The sequence below is a fragment of the Chenopodium quinoa genome, unplaced genomic scaffold, assembly GCF_001683475.1.
Source record: "Chenopodium quinoa cultivar QQ74 unplaced genomic scaffold, ASM168347v1, whole genome shotgun sequence".
Classification (NCBI taxonomy): Eukaryota; Viridiplantae; Streptophyta; class Magnoliopsida; order Caryophyllales; family Amaranthaceae; genus Chenopodium; species Chenopodium quinoa.
Genome location: NW_018745323.1, coordinates 479996 through 501705, shown reverse-complemented (window position 1 = coordinate 501705; position 21710 = coordinate 479996). Strand labels below are relative to the sequence as shown.

Below are 21710 nucleotides of genomic sequence, written 5' to 3'. Positions count from 1 at the left end.
AAAAGGAGTCCAATTCACTTTGTGGGGAACTTCCTAGCCAGATGCATTAATTTTTTTAATTTTTGTTTTGTAGATATGTGTTTATTTCATGTTTAAATTTTCATGTCATACACCTTCATAGAAGGTAAGATGTTATTCATTGAAAAATAATTAGTTTCTAAAGTTACAAATTAAAAGGAAACCATTGAGTAATTAATAAGGGTGAGCAAACCACTATAGCAAAGTACCCTATTAAAATGGAATTAGAATTGAAACTTGTTGAATAGGATTTCGAAAAATGAAATGAGCATGTTGGGTTCATTTCAAATATTGAACCTGAACTGAAACCTGTACAACAAGAATTATTTCAAGACCTATAATTCTAATAGGCCCGGTTTTGATTTTAGGTTCCTAATATGTTAAGCCAAATAAAAAAAAAAAAAAACTTTTTATCCTCTTGATTCCTCCATAAAAATTTGAACTTATCACAAAATTCACAAACAAACTAATATGAAATTACTTTTTCAAAAGACAGAAAGTTTCACACTTTTCAACAAGAAGGCGATGCATAGTTAGTTTTAAAGTTAAAGGTCAACAATAATTAGATTAATTACTAATTACTAAATCAATAATAGCTACCTGAAAATTCCTTTACTATGTAGTGCAAACTATAATTTCAACATAAAACATTATTGAGTTGTTTAAAACAAAACTTGTATTGAATTATTGCACTAAAATAAAAGTACTTTTTCATGATATAAGATCTAGATGATGTAGGCATGTAGCCATAGCATTGGATAAGAATGATAGAGTCAACTTCGAACCAATAAGGCACATCAAGTTGGTTTAGTGTTTGTTTGATTTCAACCTAATCATAAACTATTTTGGATCGGTACACTTAAAATTCATGAATCAAACTCACTTTCCACCAAGTCACCAACCAAGATTGAACTGCCTCACGTAAATCAACCCAACCCTTAAATCATCTTATAATAACCACTTAACCCATATTTTAAACCGTGCATATGTGCAGACATCCCAATCTAGTTACTCGCTTAATAATCACCTTTAATTTAACAACTTCCAATATGACCAATTTGATCATCTACCCTTGAGTTGATAAAATTATCCCAGTCCTAGTAGAAACAACTTTGGGCTTTATATTCTTGGACATCCCCAAACCCCAAGCAAGAGCAAAGATCTAAATGCCCAAACCACCAAAAATCCAAACTTCAAACCTACACAAAATTAGCCTTATCCAATTATCCTTTTTAAGTTTTAACCAACCTTCAAGAATCCAGAAACATCTAGAATATTCTGAGAAATTCCACTCTCCAGTAACCCCTGGAAAAACAACAGAACCAAAAACAAAAAAAATGGATTAGACTGAAAACTTCCACCACCTACTAAATAAACAATCACCGGAAAAAAACACTGCACAAAAATGGCGGCAACTTCATTCTCTCTCCTCCGCCACCACGCGCCACCGCATCTTACTGCCTCCACCACCGCCGTCCTCTTTCTCCGGCGCCGATTCTCTCTCCTCACCACCACAATCGTCTGTAGAAACACCCACGACAAGAGCAAGCAAGCTCAATCAAACGCGCTCAAGGCGGCGCGTGAAACTACGCGCAACAAGCATACACAGTCCTCTTCTCTCTCCTCACTCCCTAATTCCCATATTCTCTCTCCTAATCAAGCCATAGGTATGGTTGCTTCAGCTCAAGCCAACTTCATGCGCGTCATCGTACAATCGACTCCTCCAGAAGAACCTTCTAGAACCTCCGAGAAGGAGGATGAGGAGGAGGGTGCGAATATTCTAGAAGGTTCTGGAAGAGGTGCTGGAGTTGAGCTGTTGTGTGTGGTGAGAGCCGTGTTGAAGAAGATTAAACGGAGGGTTTTGGTTGGGGATAGGGTTTTAGTGGGGTCCATTGATTGGGTGGATCGGCGAGGTATGATTGAGAATGTGTTTCCGCGTGAATCGGAGATTCCTGACCCTCCAATTGCGAATGCTGATCATTTTCTGGTGGTGTTTTCATTGGATCAACCTAAGGTTGAACCGTATTCTTTAACTAGGTTTTTGGTTGAAGCTGAGTCTACTGGATTTCCTCTTACTTTGGCTTTGAACAAATGTGAGCTTGTTCGAGACGAGGTTCGGGTTTTCTTGCATTGATTTGATTGGTTTTGTTGTTGAATTTGCTGCTGAAATGTGTATATGTTTGTGTGTTTAAGCATGTTTTGGAGGACTTGATATTGCATTGTTATTATTGATAAATTGTGTGATCAAAATTATGGACAACAAAAGTTTGTTGGGTGGATATTGTGTTGATTGATTGCGGAGGTATAGTGTATTGATATATTGTGTGATTCAATTTGTGTTTCGAGTTTGATGATGCTCAATGTGTGTAATTTGTAGGCTTGGGGACAAGTTTAATGAAATGCAGGCTCGGTTTTTAGCAATATCGAATTCAAATTCTGACACAAGGAGGAAGTATATGGATGTTTGTGTTTTCCCAATTTCCAATTCTTTGAAGAGTGTATGCTATGTTATTTGCGAAATGGTTCGAGTGTTGCAATTTGTATTTCGAGTGAGTTCGATTATGCTCAGTGACATATGTGTGTAATTTGTAGAGTTGGGGCAAGTTTACTGAAAAGCAGGTTCAGAGTTTAGCAATATTGAATTCAAATATATGCACAAGGAAGTATATGAATGTTTGTGTTTTCCCATTTTTTTGAAGAGGGTATGTTATGTTATTTGCAGAATTTGAATGAACTTGCTGCATTGAGACTATTTCCCGGTGCTGCTTATTGTTTTGTTTTGGGTCTTATGGTGCTTGGAGACAATGTGCATAGCTTTTTGTGAACTCGTCTAGGAATGGAGTATTGAAGTGAGATTGTAATGTGGGAGTAAGTTAAATAGAATGCAGGTTTTTGGTGCTAAGTTATTCTCAATTCTATGGTCACAAGTGACAGTCAATGGGGAGTACAATATTCTAGTGCAAGTAGCTTATGCTTTAATTGGTATTATGAAAATTTGCTATTAACCATTGTAGATGTAGTGGTCAAACTATCTTGTTTACTTGGGTTGCTTTTAAGAAAATAAGTTTGTGTTTTGAAAACTTAGTGTTCAAAATTTAATCTCAAAAGCACATGTGTCTTATATTTTGGAAGGAGTATTAGTAGTTGTGTAGTACTAAGTAGCAATTTAGTGTGACTTTGGAACTGTCTTGCTATGTTTGTGCAACCAGTAGGGGCTTATGATTCTTCCCTCATCATCCTTGCAATTCCTTTCTTAGTAGCAGCAATTTTCACGGCCTTTCTTTTTAAGACCCCCCTTTCATATGCAGGTTCTCTTAAACAAAATGGCCTAAAATTTTTGACTGAAAGTCACTTTCTTTTTCCTCATGTTGAAAAAAATAGTGTGTTTACTCCTTTACTGCATTCAAAATAGTTAAAGTGCCAGAATTTTTTATTCGACTTTTTAGACATATCAATTTTATGTTTAGTGATACTTAGAAACTATGTGTATGTTTTTCATAACTTGATTTGTATTGGAGTGAGTAGCTAGGTTAATACTTGTCAGAGCATTAACAGAGTTACAGAGTAGGCATACTCATACAGCATAGTGATCCTAGGTTGAAATCAGAGGTTATATTATAGCTGAAAAGAAGTGCAATCTTCTAGTGCTTGGAGCTTACGCTCATATTGATATCTGCTTTTTCGTAATAACAGATATTAGTTTGGCTTATGACTCATTTTGCTCGTGTATTTACTTGTTCCAATATGCATGTAGTGGCTTAGCTTCATTTACTTCATGTGTTGCCATTAAATAGCATATGTTCTTTTTGTGATGGTTGTTTTACTATCTCTTCAATCATATGCTTTATCTGCACTGCGCAGGTTCTGATTGAGTGGAAAACCAGGCTTCGTCATTGGGGATATGCACCCATTTTTTGCAGTGTTGAGTCAAAACGCGGACTTGATTCCCTTGCATTCTACTTGAGAGATAGGACAACAGTTATTGTGGGACCAAGTGGTGTTGGGAAGTCTAGTCTGATTAATGCCTTGCGAAGCAATGGTCAATCTCCCAACGTCATGGAAGAGGGCAGCTTGTTTGATCCTGTGGGTTTTATCCCCCTTTTGTTTCTTGGATCATCTCAAATCTTGTAATTTATACAATGTTAACTGAGAAGCTTGTAATAGCTTAGCTGTTCTCTCTTGTGAATTATCAGAATTCAGGCAGCAAATGGTTTGAGGAGCAACGAGTTGGAGAAGTATCTGCTAGGAGTGGAAGAGGGAAGCACACAACTCGGAATGTGTCTTTGCTACCATTGGCGGGAGGTGGATATCTTGCTGATACCCCAGGGTTCAGCCAGCCTAGTCTAATGAAAGTAACAAAACACACTCTTGCACAGGCTTTTCCTGAGGTAGCTTCTGTTTCCGCTCATTTAGCATAGCTACCATCAATTCTTTTTGTTATTTTCTCCCACATAAAAGGGCTTATAAAGTTTAACTGTATCTTCAGATTCAGAAAAAGCTAGAAGAAAACAAACCTAATGGATGTGCATTCAACAATTGTTTGCATGTTGGTGAACCTGGATGTGTGGTAACTGGGGATTGGGAGAGATATCCGTACTACTTTCAATTGCTGGATGAAATAAAAGTAAGGGAGGAATTCCAACTAAGGACACTGGGCACAAAAAGGGAAGGAGACGTCAGGTAGAAAACAGGATCTGCAAATATTTATCAGATTTATTATGCTTGAGAATCTGAAATTTTGATTAGCTTCGTACTCATCTTGGTCACATGTATAACAGGAACAAAGTGGGAGATATGGGTGTCACACTAGCTGAGCCAAGGTTGGAGCCAAAGAAGCACAGGAGACAATCTCGCAAGAAAATGAACCAGTCTCTATTAGACGAGTTGGACGAGCTGGATGATGATGACGACGAATACTTGGAAGATAATCCTATCATCCGTGCCATGGAGCAAGAAAATCAGTAGGACACGGAGAAGAAAATCAGTAGAACTGCAACTAGACGAGCATTTGGATAGCATAGCTAGATGATGATGATGATTACATCTTACTTTGTTTGGATTATTTTGACTTTTCAGGATACTGAATAAGGGGGAAAATGTTTAGAACCCTCTTTTTTGTTTCCTTCTTGTAAATAATGAGTCCAAAGCAGCCTGTATATATGAAAATTTGTGTTCTTTTTAGTTTTAGCTAATGCTGTACGTTGAGAAGATGTGTATAATATCTAATGACAGGAATAAACACAACATTTTTCAAATTTTAGTTTCCCAACTCTAGGATCAACTCCGATATCCGCCACGACCCTTCTGTCTGTGGCGTCTTGGAGTATATATGCAAAATACAAATTCACAAAGTTTAAGTTTACAAACCATAAATCCAAAAAAAAAACACAATAAAAATCACAGTTTAATTAAATTATTATTATTATTTTTTTTTTGGTGAGAATTAAATTAAAATTACAATAATTCATGTAATCATTAATTAGTACTTTGTAATTTTTTGGAAAATGCTATACATAGCCCTTAGGACTACATATAGGGCTACATATAAGCATTAAATTTACATTTGAAAATTGTAAAAAATTAAGAAATCATCAAAATATAAACACAATTACACTGATTTATGCGTGTTTTTGTCATGAATTTCTAATTTTTATACAATTGCTAAGAGTGTATTTAATGCTTATATATAGGCAATATAACTTTTAGGGCTACATATAGCATTACCCTAATTTTTTATATCATTTTTTTTTTTTCCCGTTTGGATCATAAGAGCTTAGCTCTAAATATATCTGGTTTTGACCTGGGTTGCACACCTGACTTATGATGAGTGAGCTCGAACTTAAGACTTCCCTTAAACGACATCAAACTGCTTACCACTTGAGCCACCTTTTATTGATTTTTGATATTAGATATGACATGTGGGCTTGTTGATTTTGGAGCCCAGATACAGTAAAAACCGAGTTACTAACAACAAATATCCCCTTTATTACTTCCATTCTTAAAAAAAAAAAAAAAAAAAAACTATTTCCCTACCAAAATCAGAAAGAAAGTAGTCAAGTACATCCCTTATCATATTCCTAAACTAAAAAGTTTTTTTTTTAAAAAAAAATACCTTTTTTAAAAAAAAAAAAAACTGTAAAAACAAATCCTAGATATTTTGACCCTCTTTTTATATTGAGTAGGATTTTCTCTTTCTCCTAAAATTATACGGAACAAACACACTATATAAATATAAATATAAATATAAATATAAACCTTTTCTGAAGCTCAACCCTCCTCTTCCTCCCAAGTCCCAAGTTTCCCTGTTCCTCGTAAAATCATAACCCAATTGCTATATATGGCTCTGATGAACGATCAACTGGAGAGTTTTTTTTGGCTGTGCATGTTCCTTACCATGGACAAATTTATTACCGGTATGATTTCATGGTCTGGATTCGGACCTGATAAAGCAGCAGATTGGGGCGTTACATTATTCGGTCTTTTTCTTTACGTGTTTTTGTCTACTATTTCCTTAACCATCATCACTAAATTGACAGGACATAGATATTATACTTTTTTCTAGTACGTATAATAGCATCATTGTTAGCTATAGCTATGTTGGGTTCCTTTTTCCTTTATATTTTCAAGTGTAATTTGAATGCCGTTGTTTTTAACAAGTTGTTTAATCAACTTTGTCTTTATTTATTTATTTATTTATGAATTATGATTAATGTTTCATCCTGAATTATGAACTTTTTAGCTAGTCTAAGATTCAAGAATCAAGGCTGATTGTACGTAATTTTTTGTATTGTATTGAATATCTGACGGCAACCTGCCCTTTTACGCTACATACAAGCTCATATTTGCCCTATTACAGTAGGTTTCATGAACTAACTTGAAAGAAAATTCCAGAGGAGATTACCAGCACACCACATATTTTGTCTGATAGTTACATTCATTACTTCTTCTTAGCTGCTAATGTTATTTCCTAGCTACGAGTACATCTTAAAACTTGAATTCCATAATGTAAGTGATGAAGGGGAATGATTGAATGAATGGGAGGGGGGGGGGGGAAGTGGAGTTAAGTGGGTCACGTCACGTGAGGTGCACATGTTAGTCAATGCCGGAAATTTAAGTAATAAGTCAGAACTCGGGAAAATGGTGTGACTTAACAAAAAATAATTTAAAACAGGTGTACCATGACAAAAAATAGATTTTTTTTAAAAAAAAAAAAATTAAATAAAGATTACAACAAGTGTGATTTAACAGAAAAAAAAATAAATAAAAAAAAAAAAAATATATATATATATATATATATATATATATATATATATATATATATATATATATAAAAGATGGTTTTCAACAAATTTTCCTTTTTATAATATTTCAACAACCTTAAACCATTAAAATCCTTGCACTACTTTGGATCTAGGTAAATTATTTTTAACTTGTCTTTTAAATCGAGTGCTACCTCCATCTCCGAGAGCCGCCTGAATGTCATCCGCATCAGAGGCAGCCTCTGACATTATAGTTTCCCGTGGACGAAAGCATTGATAGGGATGTCCTTATTAAACGAGATCATAAGATATACTCAAATGTAAAATAGAGTTCTAAGCTTTATTAATTTATTGCGAATTTTATGAAATTTTTTATGTACAATACTAGGCCCACCACGCACCCAAGGATATTTCTAGTGATAGGTCTAGCCACCTAAAAAACGTTACTAAAGAAACATGTCACAACTAAAAAGATACGGAAGTATAGTTTTCTTACATTAAAAAGAGTATACATGTAATATCATATTACATGTCATGTTCTTCATTTGAATGCAACATATACTAGCTTGAGTTGGAGATGCCTTGAGGTTAGTATGATTAATATGGTTACACGGAGTACTTTGTTTGTTAATCAACTCACCCCAAAGGCCCTAAGTTAACGTGAAGTATATCTAATTTCAGAATAGTCGTCAAGCAACACTCAATATTCAGCTATTGTGCTGGTTCAATCACTTGAATCCAATGATACAATGAACGTCCAATCAGCTCTAAACATTGTTACATTGCCGCATGCATCAGCACGGGAAAATAATTTACATGACTGCTTTAAGCTAAGGTGAACAGCCTAGAGACCAATCTTTCTGAGCTCCACTAAGCATAATCTTTGTTTCATTCAACACAAGTACACAACTCATTATAATCTCAATCAAAACCTACATGTTCCATTTTCCAAGTATTCTAGAAACTAATAATAGACGGGTCGTATGCTGACACAATATTTAGGGCATTCTACACTGATATTCTAGCCCTCTGAGTCCCAAGGGCATTGCAGTCAGCAAGCTCTACTCATTACTTCAATGTTTAATAAATTTGCAAACCTAAAAAGGAAAAGGTAGATTACCTTGCTTGAGTGCAACACTACCGACTACCAAGTCATATACTCATATCCCACATACTAAAAGTTCTAAGTTTAAAAGTTGAGAAACTAATTCAAACTTCCTAACATCAACATCAACCTAGAATTGATGACATACATTCCTAAAAAATTAGAGATGCCTTCCATAACCACCTTATAGACTCAATATATTGAAAAGCTCATAGCTCATAGCCCCACTAAAGCGATAGAAATCTACCTAGGCAGGCCTCTTTAAGAAGTGAGGTGCTGACAGAAGTGCACCTTGGATGCACAACATGCACCTCTTAATTTTTTTTTTTTTACACTGATTAGACCATAAGTATCACCAAGGGAAAAAAACCTGACAGAAATCCTAAACAAACAACCAACATTAACCAGACACCACACTTTCTCTGAACACCGCTTGGGAAAAAAACAAATACAGATAACTCCCTATCTAACCTCTAGTCCATTGTCATCACCACACACAAATTTTGTTCCTAATGAACATTTACAAATAATTTTATAAGCATAAATGATCACTTTCAATTTCTCAAAGACATTACATATATAACTTGGTCCTTATAGAAGAAAAAAAACAGAAAAGAAAAAAGAAAAGTAGGTCCTGAAGTTATGGTGATAACATGTGTATGGTTTGACCGAAAAGCTTAAAATGCTAAACAAGTGAACGGTTGAAACCATTGGCCTATGTGGCCTATATCTCCACCTAGCCAGAAACCAATTCAAATTATATAGCACTTCTCTTAACTAAATTCCTGCCTGGGGTCAGGGTATTGTCAAAGTCCATGCTTCCAGATCAGTATAATCAGCCATTTGAAAATATCATCAGATGAATTTGTATATGCATGCTTTTTATTGAACATTGCTGAAATAAGCATTTTCAAATATATATGCATAAAACCTTCTGGCTTACGGTACAACCATCCTAGTATTCCTTCAACATGAACAAATATACTTCATCCTCCATATATATTCAAATTTAGCAGTAATATTGACATGTCATGTCAGACAACCTTTTTCTTTCATACTAGACTCGTATCAGCTAAATCTGTTTCGGTACTATAGGCATCCTTAGGTAAAGTTAATGAAGCTTTCTACACTCATCTTCCAACTCCCTTAAGTCTTAGCAGAAAAGCTCCATTACACATTCACTAATCTTACCAGCTCACTGACGAGGGGAAAAGAATGGTGACCTCTTATGTGATGCAGAGTAAACCAAGTGTAGATCATGGGTGTAAACACTAAAACTCACAATATGAAAAACTGAGCAATCAACACGGTTCACTAATCTTACCAGCTCACTGATGAGGGGAAAAGAATGGTGAGTTCTTACGTGATACAGAGTAAATAAAGGGTAGATCATGGGTGAAAATACTGAAACTCTCGATATGAAGAACTGAGCAATCAAGTACCTTAAACAACTCAAACTAACTCAGTGACATACACAAAACTTTAATATATCCTTGGCCACAATTAATACTACAAACATAAACAAGAACAATTGCACCTTAAGCAAGCCCGGAAGGATACAAGAGCCAATCAACAATAAAATAAATACCATAATGCCTCTAAAGATCACTAGAAAAAAGGTTCACATAACTTCCTAACCGGTTGAAACTCATAATCCAATGCCATCTCCAAGTTCAAAGACACTACCTACATTCAAAGATTTCGGACATACACTTAAAGCTAACTTGAAATTCCCTATAATATCCAAGCCGCCAATACCCATACCCGCATAACAGATTTTTCATAGTGCTATCTTCATCACGAGAATACAATGTAATTTAGCAATTAAACAACCAAGGAGCATATTTCACTCAACCTTCAACAACCAAACCATCAAATACTCGATTCAATCCACGACAAACCTAAGCAATAACCAAAATTTCCCAATAAACCCATTTATAACATAACACTAAAATTTCCATATGGTAAGTTGTTAGCTCATATAACCAAAATCAATTCCTGCCATCTTAAACAATCATATAAAACTCCACTAAAACAATAAACAACGTGATCACAACAACATAATCAAACGATTAATGGGCAGAAACTTATAACCTATAAATTCAATTTATTTCCATCAAATTCCTCTACTTTTGCTTGTTGTTCTTCTTCTTGTTTGCAGAACTCACAGCTGGTTGAGGCTTCGGGTGTTTATCGGCTTCGGTCGGGTCAAGCCAATTGAGAGGATGACGATTAAACCATGGCCAATTTGGGACGATGATCAGAGCAGTCAAAACGACGCCGCCTGCATAGATTAGCACCATCAATTGGAATGAACCCATCAAATAACCTGTTACAAATGCAATTGCTGCTGAAACTAGCAGAAGAATTTGCATCCATTGTTCAGCCACTTTCTGCCCTTGCCAATCCATTGTTCGCAATCAAAACCCTAACAAAATTAAACGAGATAGTTGAAGTTTTGTTCAATTGAAATCCCTAATTTTCGAGATCTGAAGCAAAAGAAGATCGAAAATTAATTATTGGGGAAAAAATTATGAATTATGAATTCTGAATGAGAATGTTACCTGAGATTGAAATCGGCGACGATATAATTTCCCGGTGAGTTGCGTAAAATTTGGAGTGATTTTGGAGAAGAGGATTGATTTATATGAGTTTTTATGCCAATGCGGCTTAGTTTGACTTGTATGAAAGAAAGTCAATAGGAAGTACTCGTAGGAACTAATGTACACGTCATCAACGAGAAAATACAAATCAACTTAACCATTCATCATGCCTAGAGCTGTAAAAACCACACGATTCAAAAACAATATGAAAAATTATTGGATTTTGATTTCGATTTGCATGTATATGATAAATTATCATGACTCCAGTTTAAAGATAGACCTGATCCGACCTGCAGACTCGAATTAACACCTCTAGTTATGCCACATCATCTACTCAACTTCTTTGTGCCATGTAGACCCCCTTAATTTACGTCATTATAATCTATTCAACCTCTTATTATGCCAATCACCTCTCATTCAACCAACAACTAGTGTGTGGCTCGGGCGATGCCCCGAGTTGCTAATTTGTACTTGTTTGATTTGCTAATCAAATTCGACTGTTTAAATAGTAAGACTTGTTGGTTTCGAGTTTAAGTCTTGCTATACACAATTTTTAGTTGTCAAACTCAATCATTACATAATGGAAACAAATTGTATAATAAGGCACAAATTAACTTATCTAAGTTAGCTATAGTTTTGTTGGATAAAAACATACAATTAATAAAATGACTTAGATGGTAAAATTTTAATTTTAAGACTTGTTGGTCTTGAGTTCAATTCTTGTTATAAGCATGTGAAAATGACATGTCATGTTTATAATGACATGTGGCGCATATTACTGACATGTCGAACTTAAAAAAGGTCATAGTGAAACATATTTTGTTTTGGGAAGTATACAATTGCAAATCACGAGGTTTAATTAAAAAAAATTATTAGTATATATAATGACAAGGTTTAATTAAAGTATTGACCCAACGGGCCACATACTAATTTGTAATTAAATAATGTAATAGTGAAAGAATCATCAATACTTTAGGTGATAGTGATGTCCATAAATCCATTTACTCCTAGTATAGGTGAATAATGATAAAGTAAAATCATTTTTGTTGGAAAACAATTCAATTAAATAATTATTGTTGCTAATAGCATGTTTAGAAAGTTAGGAATAACTATTGTAAATAAGCGCTTATTTAGCAAGTTAGGAAGGGTAACACTTACCATTATTTAGGAGTAATAGATATCACAAAGTGTTGGTGATTCTTTACACGGGTTAAACTAAACAATTTAAAAGGTAAGAGCTTAATAGTTCATTTCCCCCTTATTTTTTCCTTTTCATTTCCAATATGCTCAATATGATGAACTCATAATTTGTGCTTCTACTTGCTCCTCAAATTGAAGAGAATGCTATAAAGGACATGCGAAATACTACTGTCAAACAATCTCATCGAATATTTTTCTCATGATTGCAAACAAAAGAGGTCTTCCACGACCGCTTGAGCTATCCCAACAAGGAAGTGCTAAGAGTTCAACACTGCTAGGATTATCGTTCATTCTATACTGTGTATTTATGGAGAAATTCTATTTCGATAAGCAAGCATAAACTATTAAAGCAGAAGAAAATGGCAGCATATATAGCACTGCATTAAAAGAGCTAACAAAAATAGCAGGGTTACTTTCCTCGAAAAAAACTAGATATTCTCCGCTCTCCATGGACAATGTGCTATTGAACAAGTAAATCTAGATGAAATCTTGTCTACAAAACCAAGATGACAAAATATAAGAAACCCCAAAATTTGTTTCAAGGCTACACCGATAATATGCTTAAAACACTTGAGAGGCTTGTTAGTCTTCTATTTGCTGGTAGCCAACTGGGACTCGGGCTGCAAAATAAACATTCAAGTAAGAAAACTAAAGAGAGAATTCATAAACATGAGCATTGCAGGAACAAAGAAAATAGCAAACTACCTCCTTCCTCACTGCCTCTTCCTTCTCAGACAAAGTCAACTCTATGTGGCATGGATGAGACATGTAGGCTGTAAAAGAAATTAAAGTTGAGAATTTGCACAATCAATGTAAATAAATCACCCAACACAGTAACAGCAATACATACGGTTGATACGCCCATGAGCACGGTAAGTACGACGCCTTTGTTTCTGGGCCTGGTTAACTTGGATATGAGAGATGTAGAGAGAATCCACATCCAAACCCTTCATCTGCAAATGGATAAAAAAGTTAGGACAATTAAAAGATTTTCATCAATGTAAACTCTATCAACTAGAAAGTATAGTTCAGCTCAGAAATGACATGCCTCAGCATTGCTTTCAGCATTCTTCAGCAAGTCGAGAACAAATTTGGCTGACTTAACAGGCCAGCGACCTTGACCGTTGGAGTGCCTATTTTTTGCTTGAGCAGTCCTGCCAACACCTCTGCAGAAGCGACGGAAAGGAATAGCCTGCTTGTGAGCTAAGACATCCTCCAGATACCTTTTAGCCTTGTTCAAAGGCATCTTTCTAAGAGCAAAGGCAGTCTCCCTAGTGTTCTGCAATAAACAAGCAGAAAAAACTCATTAGTTTGTATGCAAACAAAATAAATTCACATAAAGCAGCAGGATCTCAATCCAACAGCACAAGATTTACAGCCCAAATATATACCACCAGATACAATTTATGGACAAAACAAAACATACATAAGATTTACCCCTTCATAATGTATATATAATGCATCATCCACTTAATTTGCGGCAACTAAACAAAATAATGCTGCTATTCTATCTTCTAAAATGCAACCCAACATTGCATTTTACATTTAGGTTAAACCAAACTATAACTAGGAGTAGATACAAAATAGATCATACTAGTAATAGAGCAAATCAAATTCCCAACATTCACAAAAAGAAAAAAAAAAACTTTGTAATTGTGATGTTTCACCATTTACTGAACCATAAGTCATTAACATCACAGAGGTTCACCCAATAATGATGCATTTCAATTTTCTAAACTTAACAAAAGTCCTGTTTGAAAATGCAACACAAATTTGCTTTTTTCAATAGGTCAATTCCAAGCTAGATATCCAAATTAGAAGTATTTGAGCACACTGGGAATTCCCTACAATCACAAAGACTGTATTGGAAATCCTAATGTGCTTGTCTCATCATTAACTGAACCTTCAGCCACCAAAACAACAGAGGTTCACCCAAAAACGATGGAAATAATTTTCCTGAAGTTTACGGAAGCTCTATTCTGAAATACAATAGAGCCTTGCTTTTTTCGACAGGTTTATTCCTAACTAAACAACTAAAATTGAAGTAATTAAAGCACACCAAGAATCCCCTACAGTCACAAAGACTGCATATGAACTCCCAATGTGCATGTTTAATCATTTACTGAACCTTAAGCCACTAAATAAAACAGAGGTTCACCCAATAACGATTCATTTCAATTTTCCTGAAGTTTACGGAAGCCCCATTCTGATATGCAACAGAGCCTTGCTTTTTTCATCAGGTTTGATCCTAGCTAAATAACAGAAATTAAAGTATATAAAGCACACTAAGAAATCCCTACAATCACAAAGATTGCATTTGGACTCCAAATGTGCATGTTTCATCATTTACTGAACCTTCAGCCACTACACAAAACAGAGGTTCACCCAATAACGATGCTTTTCTATATCCCTGAAGTTTACGGAAGCCCCATTTCTGAAATACAATAGAGCCTTGCTTTTTTCATCAGGTTTAACCCCAGCTAAATAATTGACATTAATCAAAGCAAAGCACACATAAACCCCAATCGTTTAAGAATTCACTTCAAATGCATACATACTATACTATCTCTAATGTCAATGTCTCATAAACTTTCAGCCACTGAACAAAAACAATATTAACCCAATAAGAATGAATTTCTATTTCCTTGCATATTATCGTTGAAGCTCCCAAGTATTCGAAAGTACCAAAATATAACACCACCTTGCATATTATCATCGCTCCTAATGCACACTACCTTTGATACAAAATTTAAACCTTAAAATAAATCAAAAAATAATTCCACTTATTATAAAAACACAGTTGCTTCCTTCAAAAACCCAAAATCAGTTGCAATCTCCAACAAGACTCGCATGCCCTACACTACCTAGGAAGCTTGATAATACCAATTAGCTTCCTAACTAGACTAACACATTTTAATCAATTATGAAAACAGGTAGTATTGTACACATAATTTACTCCGAATATTCGAATACTACTTACGACTAAAGTCGAGACTTTCACATTACCCTAGCCTTCAAATTCCAATTTATTTCAGACATATTAAAATTAACACACAAACAAGTAAAATGGCTTATTCTATAAACAAGTGTAACAAGCAAATCTTTCTAACTAAGACCCATTAATCTCACACAAAAACTGAGTTAATTACAATGAAAATAAGCAAAAATGTAGCATCGTTTACTGAACCTGCTATCATAGAAAAAACTCCAGTGGTTCACCCAAGAACAATGCACACTTAATTTCCCTGAAGTTTACGAGAGACCCATTCACAATATTGGCAATAGGACCTTGCTTTTATCATCAGGTTTTTCATTTTTTTTATATATTTTTAAAATTACATCAAAATAAACATACTTAAATCACACAACAAACTAATTAGCAAACAAATTAAAAAGACTAATAAAATGCAACAAGTTTAAAGTAGGGAATTAGTGAAATTACCTTGAAATGGCATCTGAGATCTGAACCCCTAGCCTTGCAAGCTGCATAAACAAACAACGATTTGAATATAAAAAAAATTAGCAAAAAATGAGAAAAAAATGCTGAAATTAATTAAGATTGTTCAAAATAACACAGAAGATAAATCAAGGAGAAAATACAAGAGATAAATCGAATAACAAAAATTGAAGAAATACATACATTTAGTGGGATTATCGGGTTCTTTGGAGTAAGGAGCCATGTCGACGGCTGGTGATGAGAGAGAAAGATGAAGGAACCACACTCAAATGACGGTGGCTCTTAAACTGCGAGAGAATTAGGGTTTTGTAGGAATTAGGGTTTTTATAAGAAGTTTTTTTTTTTTTTTTTTTTTTTTTTTTTTTTTTTTTTTGAAGCCCATTGACTGATGTGATTTTGATGTTGGGCTATTATTAATTGGCCCAATAACCAAAGGGAAAGGATTTTGTATATGGACTTTATGGTCTGAGGAAATAGGTTTTGGAGTGTAGATGGAATATTTAAATATGACTTTCGGCTATTGGCTTTTGGAATACGGTTATTTCACCAAATGCCACTGAGTAATTTAAAAATTCACCAAATGACATCGAATTTTTTAGAATTTACCAAATGCTATCTAGATTTTTAAAAATTCACTGAGTGCCATTAATGACCAACGGTCGTTAACTCCGTTAGTCATTAGGGGTTAATCATGACATATGTCATGATATGATTGGACCATTTATCTTAATTCATAAAAATTAAAAAAAAAAAAAAAATAATAATAATAATAAAAAAAAAAACCAAAATTTCCCAGTTACCTACCCACCACCGCCAAACCCTAGCCGCTCCCCTTATCTCGCAGGAAAACGGCCGGTCACCACCTTAACCACCAGCAATCGGCCGGCCGGCCATTAGGTGCCCCACCTGACCCACCGTCGACCCCCAAAACCTCCCACACAAACTGCCCCGACCCCATAAACCACCAACATCGAAATCGGTTGCCTTACGGCCTTACCTCCGTCACCAAAATCGCCAAAATCAAGCACCCTCTCCTTACCTCCGTCGCCAAAATCGCCGCTCCTTCCTTTCCCACCCTCGAAATCGGTCGTTTCGGCGGTGGGAGAAGAGGGGAGGGGCGTTTTATTGGTGGTTTTGGGGGTCGGGGCGACTGTACGTGTGGGTGGTTTTTGGGGTCGGGGCGGGCAGCGTGAGTGGTTTTAGGGGTCGGCGGTGGGTCAGGTGCGGGGCTAAAGGGTCGTCCGACCGATATTTGGTGGTTAAGGTGGTGGTCGGCCGTTTCCTGGCGAGGTAAGGGGTGGGGCTTGGGTTTGGCGGTGGTGGGGATGGCTGGGAAATTTTTGTGGTTTTTTTTTTTTAATTTTGGGTTTTTTTTTTAATTTTTAGTTTTTTTTTTAATTTTTTGTTTTTTTTTAATTTTTAAGATAAATTAACCAATTATATCATGACATGTGTCATGATTTACCCCCAAAGACTAGCGGAGTTAACGGCTTGTTGGTCATTAATGGCACTCGGTGAATTTTTAAAAAACTGGGTGACATTTGGTGAATTCTGAAAAGTCCGATGGCATTTGGTAAATTTTTAAATTACTCAGTGGCATTTGGTGAAATAGTCGTTTGGAATATCTTCAAAAAAAAAAAAAAAAAAAACTTTTTTGGCTGGGCTGGGTCGGGTCATGGGTTGTATACGCCCAACCCAACCCATTAATGGGCTCAAAAATAGTGAAATATTATTTTTAAAAAAAAGGGAAATCTATAACCCTTAATAAAAATGGGAAGTTAGTAACAGTAACTTTTGGAGTTATTACACAAACACCCCCAAAATTAATGGAATTCCGAAATTGCCCTTTATTCTAATTGGTTGATGCTTCATGCTTGACAGCTTGAGCGCTTTTTCACTGACTTCCCTTGCCTACTCCCTTAGCTCTCTTTCTTCTCATCTCAAAAAAAAGCTCAGAGTATTTATGGAAACAAGGAGAGAGAAAGCTAGAGAGAGAAAATATGTCTTCCTTCAACAACAATGGAGATGAGCTCAAAACCACCTATCATCCTTTCGACGATGGTTATGGGAGCTTGTAGAAGATGATATTTCATGTCGTTTTCTTCAATCTTCAGGTATAATTCTACTCCTTTCTTAATATTAAACTACCAACTAAAATAACAAAAACCCCATTTGTAATTCAATTTTTTTTAAAAAATATCCAGAATCATTTCTGGTGGAATTCGGTTTAATAGGATGTCGTGATTTGGGAATTGAGCTATGGGAATTAAGTTATGCAAATTAAGCTAATGGAATTATGTGAAAATTGATGCATGACAAGCTGAATTAATGTGGTATGATCTAATGACTTCTTCTTTGTTACCAAGATTCGTGGTGGAGGTGGTATTCCGAATCTCTCTCACACTCACTCTCTAAACTTACCATTAGAGCAGTTTTTGAGTTTAGTTTTTTTCTTTGAATTAGCTGATCAATTACCACTCCTCTCTTGTGAATTCGATTCCTCCAGTTTCGGCCCGCCGTCTCCGAGGTTCCCGTTCAGTCTGAGATTGTGTTTCAATTTCCTCCATTAAAGCAGCTTCTTGAGGTAATATCTCTATCCTTTTTATAATCATCTAATATCAATTTTGACAATCTTTTAATAGTAATCCTTTTTTTTGCTACGTTTCTTCATTAAGCTTCTTAATTAATTTTCTCAAATTCGATTAATAACTCGAACTATTTTTAAATGAATGAGTGGTGATGAAACCTATGAAAGGGAAAAAGAGGAGAGAAACTGTGATGAACGGCGCCGGAAATAATAGCCATCAATTTGATGAAACTCAGAAATTTGTAAGGTATTTTCTCTCCTTCAATTTGATGTGGTTGAATAGAAATATGTAAAAATTGCTCATTTCTGGAAAATTAGGCTGTAATTTTTTTCTAGGGCATTTGCTCAGATTCTGTAATTTAGATGTTTGTTTTTTAATCATCAAAAATCATTTCTCGATCTAGCATTTCATTGTTAATCGAATTAGGTTGTTATTGTACTTGGATTTGAAAATAATTATCAAGTTTCTTTGGAATTTTGAACAAATTAGGGTGTATTTTTATTTTTTTACTCGACTTTATACCGCCCTCCAATTTCAAGCAATTGCAAAAAATAAAAAATTCTGGAAGTCTGTGTACACGACAGTGGAACAACAACCATACCAATTCCAGTTACTCGGAATTGCCGGTGATGTCCCTTGCTCACCAACCTCGTACTCTTTCATCAACACCCTGAGCTTGAAGTTGTTGCTTAAGATATTCGCAGGTTAGTGAATATTTCAATCAATACCATAAGAAAATCTCTTTTATCAACACCAACCTCGTACTCTTTCATCTCACTCCTACTGCATCTGTTAGTGAATCTAGAGTCTTCTTGATGATGAAGGGAGCGTACTTTTTGAGTTGTTTTGTTTTTTGGTGTTGAGTTATGAAATTATGAGTGATTTTGGAGGTGGATTTTGTGTGTTTGTTTATCACAATCAATAATAATCAATTTGCGGAATTTGTTATTGTATTGTTCAATTTCAGATTACTATTAATTAGTTGCTCTTGTAATTTTGGATTGGTTCAAATTTTGTGATGAGAGTCTATTTGTTGAAATCAATTACTGAAGAATATATCGGCTTATTTGACTGATTTTTTTTTTCTGTTTTGGTTTATTGTTTGTTGTTTCCTTCTTCTCACTGTTAGAGTGTCAGGGCTGCTGGAGCAAATGCGGAGGTTTGTTTATGCGGATTGTATCTATATTCTTTATGGAAAAGAAAATGAATCACTGTTGTTTATGAACGGTAACATGAGAAGTAGCGTACTACAGCTTATACGAGGAAAGAGCCTTTGATAATATCGTCATATCACCTGGCCCTGGTTCTGCAATTTGTGCTGCTAATATAGGTGAGAGTCGTGAGACTCTTCTGCTCAACATGCTTTCAATAGAAGTTATGAAAGTCACTTCAATTTTTTACTTATTCATATGTTTGAACTGTGCTTGTTTCCAAGATTTATTGAGCTGATTTATAAAATTTAGTAATGATATGTTTGTCCAAAATTGATTAATGTTGCAATCTTATATAGTTATTGCTTAACCCTGATGTTATTGCTTAATCCTTAGTGTCTGCTAGAACTAAGATCTTATACAACACATCTGATATGCTCCTCTCCTTTTGAATTCAATCAAGATGAAACCCACTCAAAAAAAGTTGGTGACCTGCAGCTACTGTTGTAATGTAGTTGAGAATTGACTTTGAAATAAACTTCTCTTACTTAGCTGATGACTTTATGAGAAGTATATTCTATTAAGCTTTTGATTGCTCTCTTCTCTTATTTTATATCGTTTTCTCTACCTGTTGACGGCTCTGAATATCCTCATCTTGTTGATTTCATGTCTATCTTTATTTCGTTATTTTACAACAGCTTTGGTGAATAAGTTTCATATGCATTTGTATTTCATCATTTGAAAACGGCTTTGGTGACTGGTTTGCCTTAATGAAAAGCAAAGAAAGAGAGATAATCAGGATATTTGGATTTGCAAGCAAGTTGTTTCAGCAGAAAAAGCTATAATGGTTTAATTTATGACACTATTATCCTGTTTTATGTTTTTGAATTCCTTGAACCTAGGAACCATGTAGATTTTGTGAAAATACTCTATATTTTTATTTTCAATAAACATAAAACCTTCTTTTCCAATTACCGGTGGTGGTGTGGTGTGGTTTATTTATTTATATCATATCTTATCATCAACGACCATGGGTTATCTTTTTCATTTACTAGTCTACACAATCAAGAAAAATTGTCTTAATTGAGAAGTTGAGGTTTATGGATTATATTATTGCGCTTGTCTATTATTTATTATATTGGTAAGTATATCCTTTATAACTGCAGTCATTTGATGTAGTCTTCAATTAGGGATGGAATCTCACAGTCATACGAACTCACCCTTGCAGGGCCATAACAATGTCAAGGATGGTGATTCTTCATCTCAGACTGGAAGCTGTATATTGAAGTCTACAAGGAGTGCTTTCAACTTTTGGTTTGACCAAAATGCATGTTTCTACAAGTAGACAAATTGTATAAAAATGTTAATAGAAAATTAGAAACCATTCTTATGAGGGCAAAATGGTTTGACCAAAGTGCATGTATCTATAAGAAATTTTCATAGAAATCATGTATACTTGTACAATATAGGTTTACTGACCATATAACTTCAATTTCTTTATTTGTTCGTTGTTTTGTTGGAATGTTGGATGAATCTCAACGTGTATAATACGAGAATATTATGTTGCAAAATGAGATGATCAAAAGTCATTGTACTGCTCTCAGTTTCTTATTGATGTAGAGTTTTTACAAGTTATTTCGGTAATTGTTCACTTTTCCTTGGGCAATCATATACTGATCGGGGATTTGATGAAAACATATACGGGGCGTTTGGATTGTGGGAATGAGAGTTTGGGGATTGAAAGGTGGGAATGGGATTTGGGAATTTATTGATGGGAATACATAAAAATATGCTAATACCTTGTTTGGATAGTGGATGGGAATATATAAGACATAAATAACAATTTTTTTAAAAAATACCCTTATTAAGATTGTTATTTAATTCTTTTCATTAATGGCAAAAATCTCATTTTTCTTGCTATACCCATTCCCATTCCCATTCATTTATTGCCTACCCTCACTAGTAAACCTGGGCACGGGCCGGGTTGGCCCGCGTGCCGCCCGGCACGGCCCGCCGTTCGGCGCAGCCCGGCACGGCCCGAATTCAAGCACGGCACGGCACGAAGTTCAACTCCCGTGCCACGGACAGGGTTGAGAATTCCCAGGCACGGCCCGGCACGAGCACGGCCATGGCCTGCCGTGCTGGCCCGTCGTGCCGGCCCGCGGGCCTACGGTAATGTTACCGTTTATTCTAGCTCCTTAATAAGCCAAAAAAACGGCTAAAAAACGCCTAGTTTTTTGCCAATTTGCTCCCCAAAAATTCTATAAATACTCACCTCCATTTCATTCCCAAATCACAAAATCACAATCTCTTCTTCTTATCTCTTATA

At 35.3% G+C, this 21710-nt stretch overlaps 3 protein-coding genes and 1 long non-coding RNA gene across 6 annotated transcripts; 2 read left to right on the top strand and 2 right to left on the bottom strand.

Moving 5' to 3' along the window:
• The first annotated feature begins 948 nt into the window (after nucleotides 1-948).
• Nucleotides 949-5287, top strand: LOC110712404 (small ribosomal subunit biogenesis GTPase RsgA 1, mitochondrial-like). The gene is made up of 5 exons (XM_021890864.1): nucleotides 949-2131; nucleotides 3880-4101; nucleotides 4212-4406; nucleotides 4505-4698; nucleotides 4797-5287. The coding sequence occupies exons 1-5, from the start codon at nucleotides 1424-1426 to the stop codon at nucleotides 4981-4983; spliced, it is 1506 nt and encodes a 501-aa protein (XP_021746556.1). The 5' UTR covers nucleotides 949-1423; the 3' UTR covers nucleotides 4984-5287.
• A 5013-nt stretch (nucleotides 5288-10300) lies between these two features.
• Nucleotides 10301-11132, bottom strand: LOC110712541 (probable signal peptidase complex subunit 1). Of its 2 annotated transcripts, none has more exons than XM_021891011.1 (2): nucleotides 10947-11075; nucleotides 10301-10871 (listed from the first exon to the last, which is right to left on the bottom strand). In XM_021891011.1, exon 2 carries the CDS (start codon nucleotides 10791-10793, stop codon nucleotides 10509-10511), a length of 285 nt encoding a protein of 94 aa, XP_021746703.1. In that variant the 5' UTR covers nucleotides 10794-10871; nucleotides 10947-11075; the 3' UTR covers nucleotides 10301-10508. The 2 variants fall into 2 exon arrangements, 1 of the variants encoding a protein (XP_021746703.1); XR_002509602.1 differs by having other exon boundaries at nucleotides 10492-10810; nucleotides 10947-11132.
• Nucleotides 11133-12527: 1395 nt separating this feature from the next.
• Nucleotides 12528-15960, bottom strand: LOC110712383 (60S ribosomal protein L17-1-like). Its single transcript, XM_021890840.1, has 6 exons — nucleotides 15826-15960; nucleotides 15628-15668; nucleotides 13234-13464; nucleotides 13036-13138; nucleotides 12891-12958; nucleotides 12528-12805 (listed from the first exon to the last, which is right to left on the bottom strand). The coding sequence occupies exons 1-6, from the start codon at nucleotides 15863-15865 to the stop codon at nucleotides 12776-12778; spliced, it is 513 nt and encodes a 170-aa protein (XP_021746532.1). The 5' UTR covers nucleotides 15866-15960; the 3' UTR covers nucleotides 12528-12775.
• A 2540-nt stretch (nucleotides 15961-18500) lies between these two features.
• LOC110712569 lies at nucleotides 18501-20942 on the top strand. Of its 2 annotated transcripts, none has more exons than XR_002509613.1 (3): nucleotides 18501-18934; nucleotides 19360-19560; nucleotides 20610-20942. It is a non-coding gene; the product is annotated as an uncharacterized LOC110712569 (long non-coding RNA). The 2 variants fall into 2 exon arrangements; XR_002509612.1 differs by lacking the exon at nucleotides 20610-20942 and adding an exon at nucleotides 19603-19639.
• Nucleotides 20943-21710: the final 768 nt, after the last annotated feature.